Consider the following 13,845-nt stretch of genomic DNA (forward strand, 5'->3'; position numbering starts at 1 on the left):
TGGTGGCATGGACACAGGATATAAAGCCATAGGTACCCAAAAAGTGCCACCATCCTGCAGAGTTTAGCCCCAAAGCACAAATCCTGAAGACCTTGATTAGCTCTTCTGCACGGACTGGATTGGACAGCCCACCCACCCTCAACAAACACTTCTCGTTCAAAGTGAGTAATGCTAAATTAACTGCAGTCTGTATATTGTTGTGACATCCTGCATTTAGCTCAAATCAAGTGAACATGAGGATGAACATCACAAACTTATTTGTAAGAACCAGCAGAATATAAACTTGTGTAAAAGACAAACTAGATTACCCGAATCAATGAAGACTCAAACGAACTCCATACAAAGTGTACATTTAACTAAACAGGTAATACAGGCCAGACATTCTTTGAAGAAAAAACAAATAACAGTTGTCACTTAAACAGTTTTATTAGTTACTGTTGTTTCCAGCTCTCCAAATTCCTTGGTCTACTGTGGATGGACGACTCATAACCCTTAAAGAAAAGAAAAAAAAAGAATATATATATATTTTTAAACACACACACACCGCACACCTTTAACAGTAGTTATGCTGTACCAATTTGTTCCCAGAACTGATTCACTTACCATCTAAGTGATAGCTGGTGAGTAATCCATCCTGGTTAGCTTGAACAGCAGGAACCCAATATGTGCCCCTAAAACCAGGAACCACAGATTCTCCACTTTGATAGTTATACTCCTGAGGGTTCATTACTGGAAGGTTACCACCATTAGTTTGCCCTGGTTGAGGTGGCGTGGTTGAGGGCTCAAACGATCTGGGATTATTGGATGGCTGAGGTAATAACATCTGGCTGGAGGAGTCTTTTGTGGGAGAGTCAGATTTTGGGACTTTAGCATTTGAATAAGTAGCTTGATACCAGTGATTCATATGCACATTTTGGCCATGAGCTGGGGTCATTGTAGGTTTTGAAGAAATGTCAGATTGGACAATTTTATCAAAAAAAGGAACATTATTTGGGGCGACTAACATTGGCTGCGTGTGATGTACCCATGGGGGAACATACCATTGCCTCTCAGCCTGGTAAACTGCAGGATTTGGGCTTTGGTTTGAATAGACAAGAGGCCCAGCATCGGGTCCGTTTTGTAAGCGTCCAGAAGGCAGCTTAGAAAGCCCCAAAGGGTGTAGAACAGGAGCAACATTTGCAGGTTTCACTGTAGGCCATGCAGAGCCAGTATGCGACTCCAACTTCCTAAAAATGGAGGGACTCATAATAGGTCCTGTCAAAAGCTTTGAAGTATAAGGGACATGAAAACTGTTAACGGTGGGATTCTCTGGCAAATATTGCATTGTACTATCTGAATCTGGTGGTACATTTGCACCTTCTGAAGAAAGCGGACCATAATTATAACCCATGCCATGAACAAGAGGAAATGGGTTTGAACCTGCAGATATAACGGGAGATGACAGCACTTGGCCTGTAACTTTAGTCCGACTAGAAATGTCAAAACTAGACCGAGGATGACCAAAATAGAAATGGTTGTGATAGGATATTGAAGGTGGGCCAGGGCAGAAAGTTGGACAGTGAAAAGAACGTGCATGTGACAAACAAATTGGAGTCAGGCAAGCATTTATGGGGGCAGCGGTGTAAACAACTTCAGGAAATTGGGGGAGTGAAGGGGTAGGATCAGGACTTGGAGGAAAAGCAGACACTGGGCTCATAGGAGGACCCTTAACTGATGTGTTGGATCCAGAAGCAACAGCCCCAGAGGTGGAAACTGTATTATTCTGGAGGACTTTTATAGGAACAGGAGGCATTACCGGATAACGTGGTGGGAAGGGCTTATCCCATGTATTGTGGAAGAGCTGTGGCCCTGTGTTTCTTGTAGGGGCAGGTGTAGGTGGTGGTGCAGACTCTGGTTTTGGTGGAACATGTGGTTTAAAGGGTCCTGGTTGGTTTTGGGAATAAGGCCAGTAGGGGTCTTGTGGAAAAACTGTTGAGGAGGGAGCAGCAAATCCAGGTTTTCCAGGATATAAAGGATACACCAAATTTGTGGGAGGAAACATTGGCGCCCATTGCATAGGAGGGACAACGGGCATTGTAGACGTCAACTTATCTTGAGGACTGCTTGTGGGTTTTAGTATGGGAACGAGAGGGGTTTTGGGAGCCTTGGTAGGAGGCAACAAAGGTTCTCTTGGATAAGGCAAAGCTGCATTTAGACTGGAGACAGGGGTGAGACCTGAGCTGGGCTTGGGGATCCAAGGGTACCAACTTTGAGGAGGTTTTATGTAATTGGGTGCTTGTGGCTGCTGGGTGATAGCAGTTGGAAGACCCAAAATTTGGGGACCTTGAGGAACAACCTCTGGTAGCCTGTTTGGAGGAAAATGTAGGAAAGGGTAACTAGGAGGAACAGGTTTAAAATTTGGCTGGCCCGGGATGTAATAAGGAAGGGGAGGAGTAGGCAACTTCTGAACTGTTAAACTTGGAGCCCTTATTGGCTGAGTGGTTTTAGTGGTAGTAGTAATGGTGGTGGGAGGGACTGCTGTTGAAACGAGAGCCTGGGGCGTAAAAGTCAGTGTGTAATTTTTAGGTGCAAGATCAGGCAGACTCATAGGAAGATTAAGCGACAATGCTGGACAGGACAGATTAAACTCGCTCTCCGCTGCCACGCTGAGAGTGAACATCCCATCCTGTAAAAAGCAGCAGATTAGTTTATTCAAGATGAGAAACAGGCTGAAATTAGTCAAATGTGAAATACAGCGTACATTGCATACCTTTGGCTCAGCGCATGGTATGTACGGGGCATGGATGACCACACTTTCTGCATGTGACACCAAGCTGTATCCACATCTAGCTGACACTTTCAGTAGAGGCTGCCACTCATTCATGACTAAGTTTAAACATAATTAACAAAATGTAAACCTGTAACACTCACATCAACCCAGGCAAACAAACATGGACCTGCTTGTTACCTTTGATCTTCAGGCTCTCAGAGACTCCTTTATACAGCCTCACAATCATGCCATTCGTGTAGCAGGAGACTGTTGGAGCTATCTGTGCCGAGGTTGGTGAGGAACAAGACATTTTCACAGGCAATCCAAACCAAAGTAAGGGAAGAACAAAAGTGTCTCTCTGAAAAGAACAAGGAGTAAGGTCAGAAGGGAGAATACAGGCTATAATTCTATTTACAATGAAATCTAAAATGCAAACCTTGTGTGATACATAACATCCATCATTTGGTATAATGAAAACAAAGTCTCTCCATGTTCTCAGAAATCTATGACCACATTCTGAGGGCAACTGTGACAATGGAAGTGGTGGATTGGTTCCTACAAAATGATAAATACATTTTTGGGAAGCAAAAAAACTAAAGTTTTTGAAGTCAAAAAGTAAATGGAGAAGCAAACCTCTATCAATAAGAAAGCTGGATCCAAAAGGAGCCTCTCGTCCATGAACGGTCAGTTTCATCAAATCTCCAACACAATCTACTTGGGGTTTCATATCAAGTAGCCTTCCTACTGTTGGAGTATACAGGGTGTTCAGACCATAAACCTGTCCCCAAAGAGGTTGCAACTTCATCCCGCCTTTTGACAGAAGATACAAACAAGGGTAAACTGGAAGACAAGTCCACCTTTAACACCATGCAAACAAAAAATAAAATGCTTTTGCATGGTAATGCAATAAACCCCTTCAGACCTGCGACCATTGGAATGGAGTTCACATGGTTTTTGGTTTAAACCTATAGCCTAAGATTTAAAAAAAAAAAAAAAAAAAAATTATGATACTGCCTGGTCGCTGATTTGTCCCTGATCAACCAATCACAATGAACGTATGACCCATAATTTAATCTGATTGAAATTCAGGCACCACATAAGCCATGCATGGCTAACCACCTAGACACCTAGATTCATAATAATCTTAATAGAATCAAGTGATATTCAAAGTTAATTTGGAGATCTTTCAGAACTGTGGAACATTAACATCCATCGCAATGGACATTAGGTTAATACAATTACTAATGTTATTATGATTTTATGTCTTCAATGTTGTGACCTTTAAATATCATTCATCTTTTCATTAGTTTTAGTTAAAAACGAATGTGAAAAATGAATGAATACACAGCAACACACTCCAAACACATTGATGCTATATGCACACAATCATTTATTTATCAACCAGCAAGCACACAAAACTCACAGACATACATACACACATACTCAGAAGCACCTGCAACTAACAAAAATAATCATACATGTTCTTTGAGACTTCATCCTCAGTGGCTGGTTGCATAAAATGCTAAGATTAGTCTTAATCCTTTTTTTTCAGTTAAGATTATTCACAACTGCTTTAAGTCAGTTACATAAAAATGAAGATTGGTCTAATTTGAACCCAAAAAGCAAGATTGATTGCAAGTTGGTCATACTAGTAGCCTAGGCCTACTAAAACAGTCTTAGCATAATGGCTGTTAATACAACTGGCCTCTGGGTGTCAATTAATAATAATAAAACCAATTAAATAAATGAGTTTGCACAAATCTTGTTTTTAAACTCAATTTTTTGTTTTGCTTAGTGGAAAATCCAAGTCTTAGTACAGACTGGATGACAAAGCCTCGATGTCATGGACTAAAAATCTTGTTAAATATTCGCTAAACATTTTTTCTATATTTTTAGTTATTAAAATCCTCCTTACAAATGAATTCAATAAATCACGGGTACATCGTTTACCTGGATCATCTGACTGGTATGCGTTCTCATCGGCTCGGCCGAGATCGAGATCCGAAGAAAAACGGTCACTTCCATCACCATGAGACGTTGGAGCTGGGTCTTGCAAAATGAGAAGGCGCCCTACCGGCTCTCCAGACTTCAGCTTCTCGTCTCCTCGGTCAAATGATGACTCATTTGTCCGTGCATTCTTGTGAAAAGAGCCCAGTGAAAAGGGTTTCTTAACCTCATTAAATACCACAAAACCACTAACTTTAAGAAAGCTAACCCAAATTAACAGAAAAGACTTAAGGATCGTTTTCTCTTTAAACGCCATTCGACAAGACAATTTTGCGCACACACACCGCGGTACACCACTGTAGTGTGTTACAAAAACGTGTCTCTTTTTCAAGCACCGGAAATATATACGAACTTGTGTCTACAATTAGTGCACGTCAGGCAAATCAGACACCTGTTAGGCACCCTAGACTAGAGAGAGAAATTAAGGGATGTGGATGAGTATCATATCATATGTGAGGTAGGCAACGTCGGTCCAGGAAAGCGAGTCCAGAGTTTTGCTCCAACCGTAATCAAACACACCTGGACAAGCTAATCAATTCAGGGTTGGAGCCAAACTCTGCAGGATTGACGTTGCCTACTCTGGTCTAAGAAAGTAGAGTGAATCATGTGTGTGAGTGTAGGCACATTTAATAGTTATACTCTGCCAGTCCTGGATGGCATGTCGAACTATATGTAACGTTGCGTGTAGTATAGGCTATTGCAACTCTTCACATCAGACAAGCTAATTCTGGAAATAAAATTAAACCAAGGCCTGGTTCCACAGAGAGGGCTTTGATTAACGCAGTATTAGTTCAATTATTATGACATTTAAAGGGACAGTTTAAATGCCCAAAAAATGAAAAATGACTCTCATGTTATCCCAAACTTGTATGAATTTATTTCCTGTGCTGAACACAAATGAAGATATTTTGAATAGGCAACCAAACAGGCCCAAGAACCCATTAACTTTCATTGTATGGGGGGGGAAAATTATGGAAGTCAATGGAGCCCCTTCAACTGTTTGGAGGTTAACAATCGCTTAACTGTTACAATCATTCTTCAAAATATCTTATTTTGTGTTCAGCAGAATAAATAAATACATACATGCTTGGAACAAGAGGGAGAGTAAATTACAAAATATTTTTTGGGGGGTGAACTATCCTTTTAAGCATCGTTTATAAACCTGCCTTAGAAAAAACAAAACTGGTGTGAATCTTGAGACAAAACAAGGGCATTTGAAGATATATAAGTGCAAGTTGCCTTCAGTTAAAACATGCATTTTAGTCTGGGACTAGGCTTAAACCATGTCTGGTTGGGTACAACACCTGTATGTTTGTGACTATAGCGACCTCTTCAGGCAAGAAGAGCCTGAAGAGACATGTAGTCTCTCCATGTCAAATACAAACCAATGAGGCATAGTATATTTTTCCTTCAAGTGCTCACTTTAATATCAACATAGTAGTTTACATATTGAATAGAAAATCTCTTGAGAGAAAGGAAAACAAATAAGCAGCAAATCCCTTTTTCTTATACCTACCATGCACTATACTGTCTTTGGTAGACTTCATTTTCTACATATTTATAAAAAGATGCTTGAAGACAAACACGTGAACAAAATGAATTTTCTGGTTGGAATAGGTTTATTTGATCTGTCTGTAAACAAGGTGGTTAAATCATGGCATTTGTTTTTTTTTCTTTCCTTTCACGCAAATTGAGTTGAGCTGGTCAGATGTAAGAAGGGAGAGAATTGGACATAATTTGATGTTTTTTTTTTTGTTTTTTTTAATCTGTACATTTTCCACAAGCCCTGGAGTTTTCATTTATGCCAACTATCCCAAAGGTGCCACTAAAGAATTGACTCCTCACAAGGCAGCAGTTAAAATCCATCTCACAGTCGCAACAGATCAGATCTACATTATGGCACAGGATACACAGCTTTATTTAACAAGTTTCCACAATACAACTGACTTCAACTAGTGGTCTTTTTCCAACTAATACCACCATATCCCAGAAAAGGTTAGTGTACACAGTTTACTTCAGTATATATTTTTTTTGTCTATTTAATGAAGCATTTGTACCGTGCTATGACAGTTTGATACATCACAATTAAGTAGTGTACAAGGCAATGACTTCCAAATGGTTTCATTCTTGAAAATAACAGATTAAAAGTCAAAAATGTTTAAGAATTTCGAAGTGACATGTTAACAATAAGACTGCCATTTCATCTATTCAAGACATTCATGAGAGAAATTCTCAGGTAGTTATATCATACACTTGTTTTTTATTTCAAACTGTTAAGCCAGTAATAGTGTTTAATAGAAATGAGCTTGGTGTTACATTGTGTACTTGGTGTTGAAAATTTAGTGTTATAAAGTCAGCAACAGATGAAGCTAGCAGTCATCCTTCACAACCACAGTTTGGAGCAATTCTGTTAATCCCTTCGGATGCAACAAAAAATTGGTCCTATTGGAGAACCCAAAGTGAAATGGACAGAACCAGAGGTACATTGGGATGGCAGCACTTTTTGTCTAAAAAAAAAAAAAAGAAAACAAAAAAAAAGGACAAACATAAAAGAAAAAACATTTTACAGGAGCTGGCAAACAACACGTATAAGTGCCTGAGCTATTGTAGCGATGGAATGTCCATACAGAGTCCGGGATGCAAAGGCTCTTGGGGAACAATTTAACCCAAACCTTGTAAATGCTGATCTGCCACCACTCAAAATATTCCAACATTAGACCAATGACTTACAAGACCACATCCAAATACAACAGCAAAAGCATTTGATATAAGGTATTCAAACTAAAGGTGGTACAGCTGGGGTGAGGGTGGTGCGGTTCACAAGGGCAGAGGTGCTTACTAAATTAATTCAGGATCAAACAGAGAAAATAAAATAAGTGTTATGTGACTGGTTAACTTCATTCTCAAAGCTGAGACACGGTGGTGTAGTTAAATTGAAAAAAAAAAAAAAAAGAATTTGTGATATTGACCTAAAAGATATGCATGCACTTTCTTCATCCTGGACATGCTGTATACAAGGAAGACCATGAGAGCTCAGCAAGGACTCAAAGCACTCGAGAAGCATAATCTATCTTAAGCTGGTTCATTAGCAGTGCCTAAGGAAAGAATTGGACAATGTAGTGACTTCATTTACTTGTGAATTTACACAAATTCTGGGCAGTCCAATTCTTCAATTCTTCATTTTACATCTATGGTATGTACAGTAGTGTTTGTGACTAAACCTTCATAAAACCAACATGCTTGATTTACTGTGGCACAAAAAAAAATAATGTCAGAATTTGGAAAACTAAAGAACATGGAGCATTAAACATAAGGAAAACTTCATAAAAAAATGGACAGATAGATTTGGAGACAACAATGCATCTACTAACTGTTTCTGGTAATGTTGTCGACAAAAGGGGGCAAGGATGAGGGTAGGGGGGGGTGGGTAGTGTGGTGCGGTGTATTAAAGTGAGCTGCTGTGTGGATGGATGGGAAGGGGCTGCTTTAGTATCCAACTTTCCTCAGGTACTCAGCCATGCTAAATGCTTTCTTGTTGAGCGATCCTCCGTGGGTACCTTCCTTTCCCATGACTACAACCAACACTGGAGTACATAAGGAAAGAAAAAAAGACGACAAATGAACAAAACTGAAAAAAAAAAAAAAAAAAAGTCTTTCCCCCCGATGACACGGGGACATTATAGGATATAATCACCATTCTTCCCTTGATTGCTATTAAATTTTTTCAAGACATTAACTGCTTGAAGGAGAAAGCTTAACAGCAAACTTCTTTCTTCTTTCTGTCCCTCAAGTGAAACTAAACAAGCTTAATTACATTAGAACCCTGAATCCCTCAAGTATTTTGCCATTGAGTATGCCTTCTTATTCAATCCGCCTCCATGGACCCCTTCTTTGCCCATTACAAGAACCAAGACTGTAAGAGAAGAAATAGAGAAGGGGAAAGTTGAGAAGTGCAGTGGTTAGGGGAAAAAAAGGGAACAATTATGAAACAGAGGAGAAAGAGAAAAATCACAATAGCAATCAGAAGTGTTTGCATGCACATGCGCTTCACCATTAAAAGCAACCAAGTACAGGAAAGTGATTCAGAGTATTTGATAAGAAGGTCTGAAGCTTGTTGCTTGAGCTGTGTAGTGACACATTTTAGCGTACAGGAAAGAGGAAATAGGAAGAGGAATTTGACGCTGCCACATTCCAAAGGACCTTCACCCCCCACCCTCCACACCCCCAAATCCCTTTGAAATGGAGTTACCTCGCCAATATATCTCTTGGAGACTTTCATGGGATCACAGCTACACATTTAGTCTATTGAACATGCTAAACATACAGGGCTTAAAGGGATAGTTCACCCAAAAATTTTAATTATGCCTTCATTTACTCACCCTCGAGTTGTTCCAAACCTGTAGGAGTTTCTTTCTTCTGCTGAACACAAAGGAAAATATTTTGAAGAATGTTGGTAACCAGACAGTGGATGGACCCCATTGACTTCCATAGTATTTTTCCTCCCATCATGGGATCCATCAACTGTTTGGTCACTGACATTCTTCAAAATATAATCTTTTGTGTTCAGCAGAAGAAAAACACAGGTTTGGAACAACTTCAGGGAGAGTAAAAGACATAATTTTAATATTTGGATGAACTATCCCTTTAATACTAGCAACCTAACTTAGGTTATGAATGATAGACCGTTACCTCTAGGATTGTGTAAATAATCAGCATCTATGAGAGTCAACTTGCGCCCTGGCGATTTATCTAACATAGGCAGAGATAACAGGGTGTGGAGGGGTGTTTACCGCATAACCAGATGATTGATAGCCTAGTACTGAATTCATTAAACAGTGACAAGGGGAAAGTAAATCTCAAACGCGGTTTAAGAAAACCGTTAGATCAAGAAAAGCTTGTACATGCACAGCGCTGAAATCCAGCTCTTGGGTGTGTGCGCGTTTTGTTTTTTCAGAAAAGGAGAGGTAGGGGACAGAAGACTGCACTGGTTCGAAACTATACCTACCATGTCTGTTTTTCTTATATTCAAAAAGAGGACCACAAAGGCAGACTGTATGAGTGGGCACATCTTAGCATCAAGGGTCATTTGTTTTAAAATCGCTATGGAAAACACTCTTTATTGAAATAAATCTATATGAAAATTGTAAGGAAGTAGATACAGCTTGTTTCCCAGGGATAATCTACACTAATACTTTGAACAGACACAGACCCCTAATAAAAAGGCAATCATTAATAAAAGAGCTTGTCAGGGGTGATCCTAAAATATCTGTGGGCTAAATGAAACATTTGACATGTATGGTTTACCTTTGCCAGCTCTGCCTATGGAAACATTGTATGTCGGCTCTCCATTATGACTCTTTGTCCTGATGTCCATTGTCCAGTCCCCTTCAAGTGGAAGACTGTCTCTGATCACAGAGCACTTCTTTTTCCCTAAAGTCAGCCCACTGGTGAAGAAGGCCTCTCGGTCTTTGCCAACAATCACATCGATTTCATCAGGCTGAAAAATGAAGCGTGAAAAAAAGAGATGATATTACAAAAAAATAAAAACTCTTCAATTAAGATTTAGGATCATGCAGGTGTACACTGTTTTCATTGTAAATAATTAAAAAAGGGACTGTACTTTAAGGGAACCTTGTAGAAAAACTGATTGGATCATTTTATCTCCCAACATAGCATGAGTGAAGCCAAACTGACCCACTCTAGGAGTTTCCTAAATAAATGCAGTTTAGGTTGAACCACTTTATTTTTTAATGACAATGACAATAGCATAATTCCAGTTCTAATACTAACAGTGAGATGCGGGGAAAAGTGAGCATTCACAGGCGACAGGACGCCATCTTTGTGTTCCTGTAGGGAAAAAACTTGAAGCACAGGCGCCACTGTCTGAACTTACTCCTCTCATGGCCTAAGACTGCAGCTTATCTCAAGACTGATCAGACAAGAGTCCGATCCCTGAATGAATCCCGGGCTTATTAACGACCTAGCGAGGGGATCTGTGCACATAAAAGGCCCAAAAAATAGAAAAATGCAATGCACAACGCGTGGATATGGTAGAAATCGATAATGCTGAATAATGCAAAACGAAATGTGATTTAATCAGAGCCAGACCCGTTTACTTCAAATAACACTCTTCAAAAATTCAAAAGAAGCTTGCTAGATGGGTTTGGCTGTACAGCGGTTGCACTTTAACTAGGTTCTTTAGATAAGCATAAAGTGGTTCATTGTGATATGAGTAATGAAGACCAGAGGCCGTGGCCACAGCCCTGTGCTTTCATCTGGGCCTCGACCCATTCAGAAGAACCACATCAATTCCCTCCCGCTCTTTCACTTTTAAGACAAAAAAAGGTGGTTAAGGTGTACCGTTGCAGTTTTGCTAATGCTAAACACGATAACAACAGCTCGTTTTATTGTGAAATATGCTTGAAATGGTTAGCTCGCGCTAGGCACGAGACCGGCTCCCCGTGCACGCGTGCTAAAGCTGACTAGCTTGCTAACACCCGAATCAATCCGCTCGCCCTAACACACAGATTACACTCCAAATTAAACCAAAATGAAGTGTTAACCTCACAACGGGTGCTAACCTAGCAAAAACTTACCGTTATACCGCTAAAAGTACCCCCCTCTGACGATGCCCAAACATATTTGGCGTCCGTGTAGCCAACAATGGCGGCATCCTGGCAGCTGCCATCGGCCATCAGGTTATCCACGTAGCTTTGCCAAGACATTTTTCTGTGATTTGAAAGGATATATAGGACGTACTACACCCACTGGAGTGGATTTAACGCTACACGTGCTGAAGGACTAGCGAGGGTTGTGCGGATGGAGGGTTTTGGCGTCTCCTGTCCTGTGCTGTCCGGCTCGTTGGCTTGTATGAAATCTCAGCTCGGGCAGGAAAGAAAGCCGACGGACTGAGACAGCGCCTGGGTGTAGTCCCGTGCAATATCCCTCCGCGCAGACGACTCACCACCGCCACTGCGACGCTACACGAAAATAGACCCCCTCTGTCTGATGTGGTCGCATCAGCTCAGTCTGTATATATATATATACTTAAACTTATTTTTTTTATCTAGTTGTCAATGCAACATATCTTACTTTCCTTTAGTTAAACTTGAAAATAAAATGGCAAAAATACACAAGTACTAATACTTTAAATTAAAATATATAATTATTTCACAATATTAATAAAAAAAATAATACACAGTACAAAATACACTGTATTCCCCTGAATTTCCACAGAAGAAAGACACAGGATTGAGGGTGAAAGATTAAAATTTTGGGGTGAATTATCTCTTTAAGTCATGTGAAATAATTGTCACTTTGAAAAAGTGATTTTGTTTTATGACCCCTAGTTTACAAATAGGAGTAAAACCCGATTTAGTTTAGCTTTTGCATATTGCAAATGTTAAATATCATGTCATCAAATTAATATGTATTTAGAATGTAAACAGCAAGCTATAATTTAACAGATATTTAGCTATAGAAACTTGTTTTTGCTTTAATAACTCATTTCTAAATCTACAATTAACTAAACTGTGTTATATGGCAAGTACAAATAGTGCTCATGTTACACCCCACCCCACAACAACAGTGAGGTATAATTGTATAGGCGGGGTGGGGTGGGTTGTTGTAACACCAGGGTCAAAAAACAGCGATGAAGGCGACCGGAACGCAGTTTCCTTCAGTGAAGGCAATAAACTATACAGGAGACACAGAAACCAGTGGCTCCCCTGTGTAACACTAGGAAACATGTGTTTTGTACATTCATTTATGTTGTTATTAAATGTAGGATACTTATTTTGTCAATCACATTAAATTGTTTTGAATACCAACCATGTCTTCCTGTAACCAATTTGAAAGAAAAAAGGAAGCCTTTTATTTTTAAATGGCAAACTTACTAAACAATGAGCTAACATGGGAGAATAATTCAGAGAACAACAGATTTACAACCGTGTCAAACATCAGCCGACCGGCTTATTTTGTAACATTTTTGTTGGTCCAGTGTGGAGAATAGTTCTAAAACCTTGACCATTAGATCAGCCATGATATTTCTACATTGTTTTTGTGAGATATATCAAGACTCTGCAGATTCAGATGAAACTATAGTGGCAATGTTTGCAAACTAAATTAAATGTAAATCCCAAAATAATTTTGTTTGCCCAGTCCATTGACTTCTACAGTCACCTCAGCAGCTGGGTTACATCCATTGTCATTAATATCAGGACAGATCGTGTGGCAAACAATGACACAAGACACAGAACAAAACCATGACATTTACAGGCCAGTCATTGGGGAGGCACACCCAACTACGGTTATGTTATCTTAACTGATTTATTTGACAAAGCCAAGAAATATTATTCTAATCACCTGTCACTCCCCTAAATCCAACAGACAACTTAAGATAAAACATAGTAAAACATAAAAGGTTTGTTGCATTATTTGCTTTTATGCATAAGACTAAAAAAGTGGTTGAAGAGTAGGCTTTAAACTAGGCCTACACATAAAAACGACCAAATTGAGTTTGATGCACTCTTTGTGGAACACACAATTTCCGAAACGTTTATCTAGAGCTTTAAGAACTGAATATGAAATAAATCTGTGAAAAATCCACCAGAGGGGTGTCTCCTCCTCACTGCCGAACTAAAGCACTTCCGGCTTTTCCTCAAAGTAGGTTAATGGTCGTGTGAATTTTCTGTGTGTTGTTTCTATATTGCACTTTCCACGTAGAAAACGCAATTATTATATATTTTAATATTTTGAGCTGAAAAGAAAGATAAAACACCGCCAATATTAGAGGATTCCAGAAGGTTCAAGCTAATCAGAAGTGTGTGTGTGCAGATCAGAAATGCAATTGCTCCGCCTACTGGTCATAGCTGATATTCTACACACAATGCCACTCAATAAGTATAATAAAAACCTATTCATCAATATGATAACCGCACTGTACAATTGCAGCAGATAGAGTGAAATGGTTTCAGAAAAATACATACAGATGAATATATGCATTTCATAGAACAACTGAACATCACTTTGCGACTGAGAGTCTGTGGTCACACAGTCAAGTTCCACTAAAGCCTTTCAACTGCAGTGTT

General features: G+C 39.5%; 2 protein-coding genes across 5 annotated transcripts; both read right to left on the reverse strand.

The window, feature by feature from the left end:
- Nucleotides 1-199: 199 nt before the first annotated feature.
- LOC306999483 (uncharacterized protein) lies at nt 200-5,222 on the reverse strand. Of its 3 annotated transcripts, XR_013797864.1 has the most exons (8): nt 4,700-5,151; nt 3,383-3,559; nt 3,186-3,304; nt 2,948-3,107; nt 2,750-2,865; nt 1,041-2,665; nt 604-837; nt 410-491 (listed from the first exon to the last, which is right to left on the reverse strand). XR_013797864.1 is itself a non-coding variant. In XM_079614186.1 (7 exons), the coding sequence occupies exons 1-7, from the start codon at nt 5,010-5,012 to the stop codon at nt 484-486; spliced, it is 2,955 nt and encodes a 984-aa protein (XP_079470312.1). In that variant the 5' UTR covers nt 5,013-5,222; the 3' UTR covers nt 200-483. The 3 variants fall into 3 exon arrangements, 2 of the variants coding, with proteins under 2 accessions (XP_079470312.1, XP_079470313.1); XM_079614186.1 differs by having other exon boundaries at nt 200-491; nt 604-2,665; nt 4,700-5,222; XM_079614187.1 differs by having other exon boundaries at nt 334-491; nt 604-2,665; nt 3,186-3,275; nt 4,700-5,074.
- A 2,045-nt stretch (nt 5,223-7,267) lies between these two features.
- Nucleotides 7,268-11,793, reverse strand: pfn2a (profilin 2a). Of its 2 annotated transcripts, none has more exons than XM_079614195.1 (3): nt 11,353-11,793; nt 10,061-10,253; nt 7,268-8,340 (listed from the first exon to the last, which is right to left on the reverse strand). In XM_079614195.1, the coding sequence occupies exons 1-3, from the start codon at nt 11,479-11,481 to the stop codon at nt 8,243-8,245; spliced, it is 420 nt and encodes a 139-aa protein (XP_079470321.1). In that variant the 5' UTR covers nt 11,482-11,793; the 3' UTR covers nt 7,268-8,242. The 2 variants fall into 2 exon arrangements, with proteins under 2 accessions (XP_079470321.1, XP_079470322.1); XM_079614196.1 differs by having other exon boundaries at nt 7,268-8,669; nt 11,353-11,692.
- Between the last annotated feature and the right edge of the window lie 2,052 nt (nt 11,794-13,845).

Source organism: Phoxinus phoxinus, assembly GCF_949152265.1.
Source record: "Phoxinus phoxinus genome assembly, chromosome: 5".
NCBI lineage: Eukaryota > Metazoa > Chordata > Actinopteri > Cypriniformes > Leuciscidae > Phoxinus > Phoxinus phoxinus.

What these genes read in the sequence shown, in the direction of transcription:
- pfn2a (XM_079614195.1), bottom strand. Translation starts at nt 11,481, where the DNA reads ATGTCTTGGCAAAGCTACGTGGATAACCTGATGGCCGATGGCAGCTGC. An exon ending in GTACTTTTAGCGGTATAACG is followed by an intron (nt 10,254 to 11,352) that starts GTAAGTTTTTGC and finishes TTCATTTTTCAG; the next exon opens with CCTGATGAAATCGATGTGAT. An exon ending in CATAGGCAGAGCTGGCAAAG is followed by an intron (nt 8,341 to 10,060) that starts GTAAACCATACA and finishes TATGTACTCCAG; the next exon opens with TGTTGGTTGTAGTCATGGGA.
- LOC306999483 (XM_079614186.1), bottom strand. Translation starts at nt 5,012, where the DNA reads ATGGCGTTTAAAGAGAAAACGATCCTTAAGTCTTTTCTGTTAATTTGG. An exon ending in GATGTTATGTATCACACAAG is followed by an intron (nt 3,108 to 3,185) that starts GTTTGCATTTTA and finishes TGTTCTTTTCAG; the next exon opens with AGAGACACTTTTGTTCTTCC. An exon ending in TGAGAGCCTGAAGATCAAAG is followed by an intron (nt 2,866 to 2,947) that starts GTAACAAGCAGG and finishes GTTTAAACTTAG; the next exon opens with TCATGAATGAGTGGCAGCCT.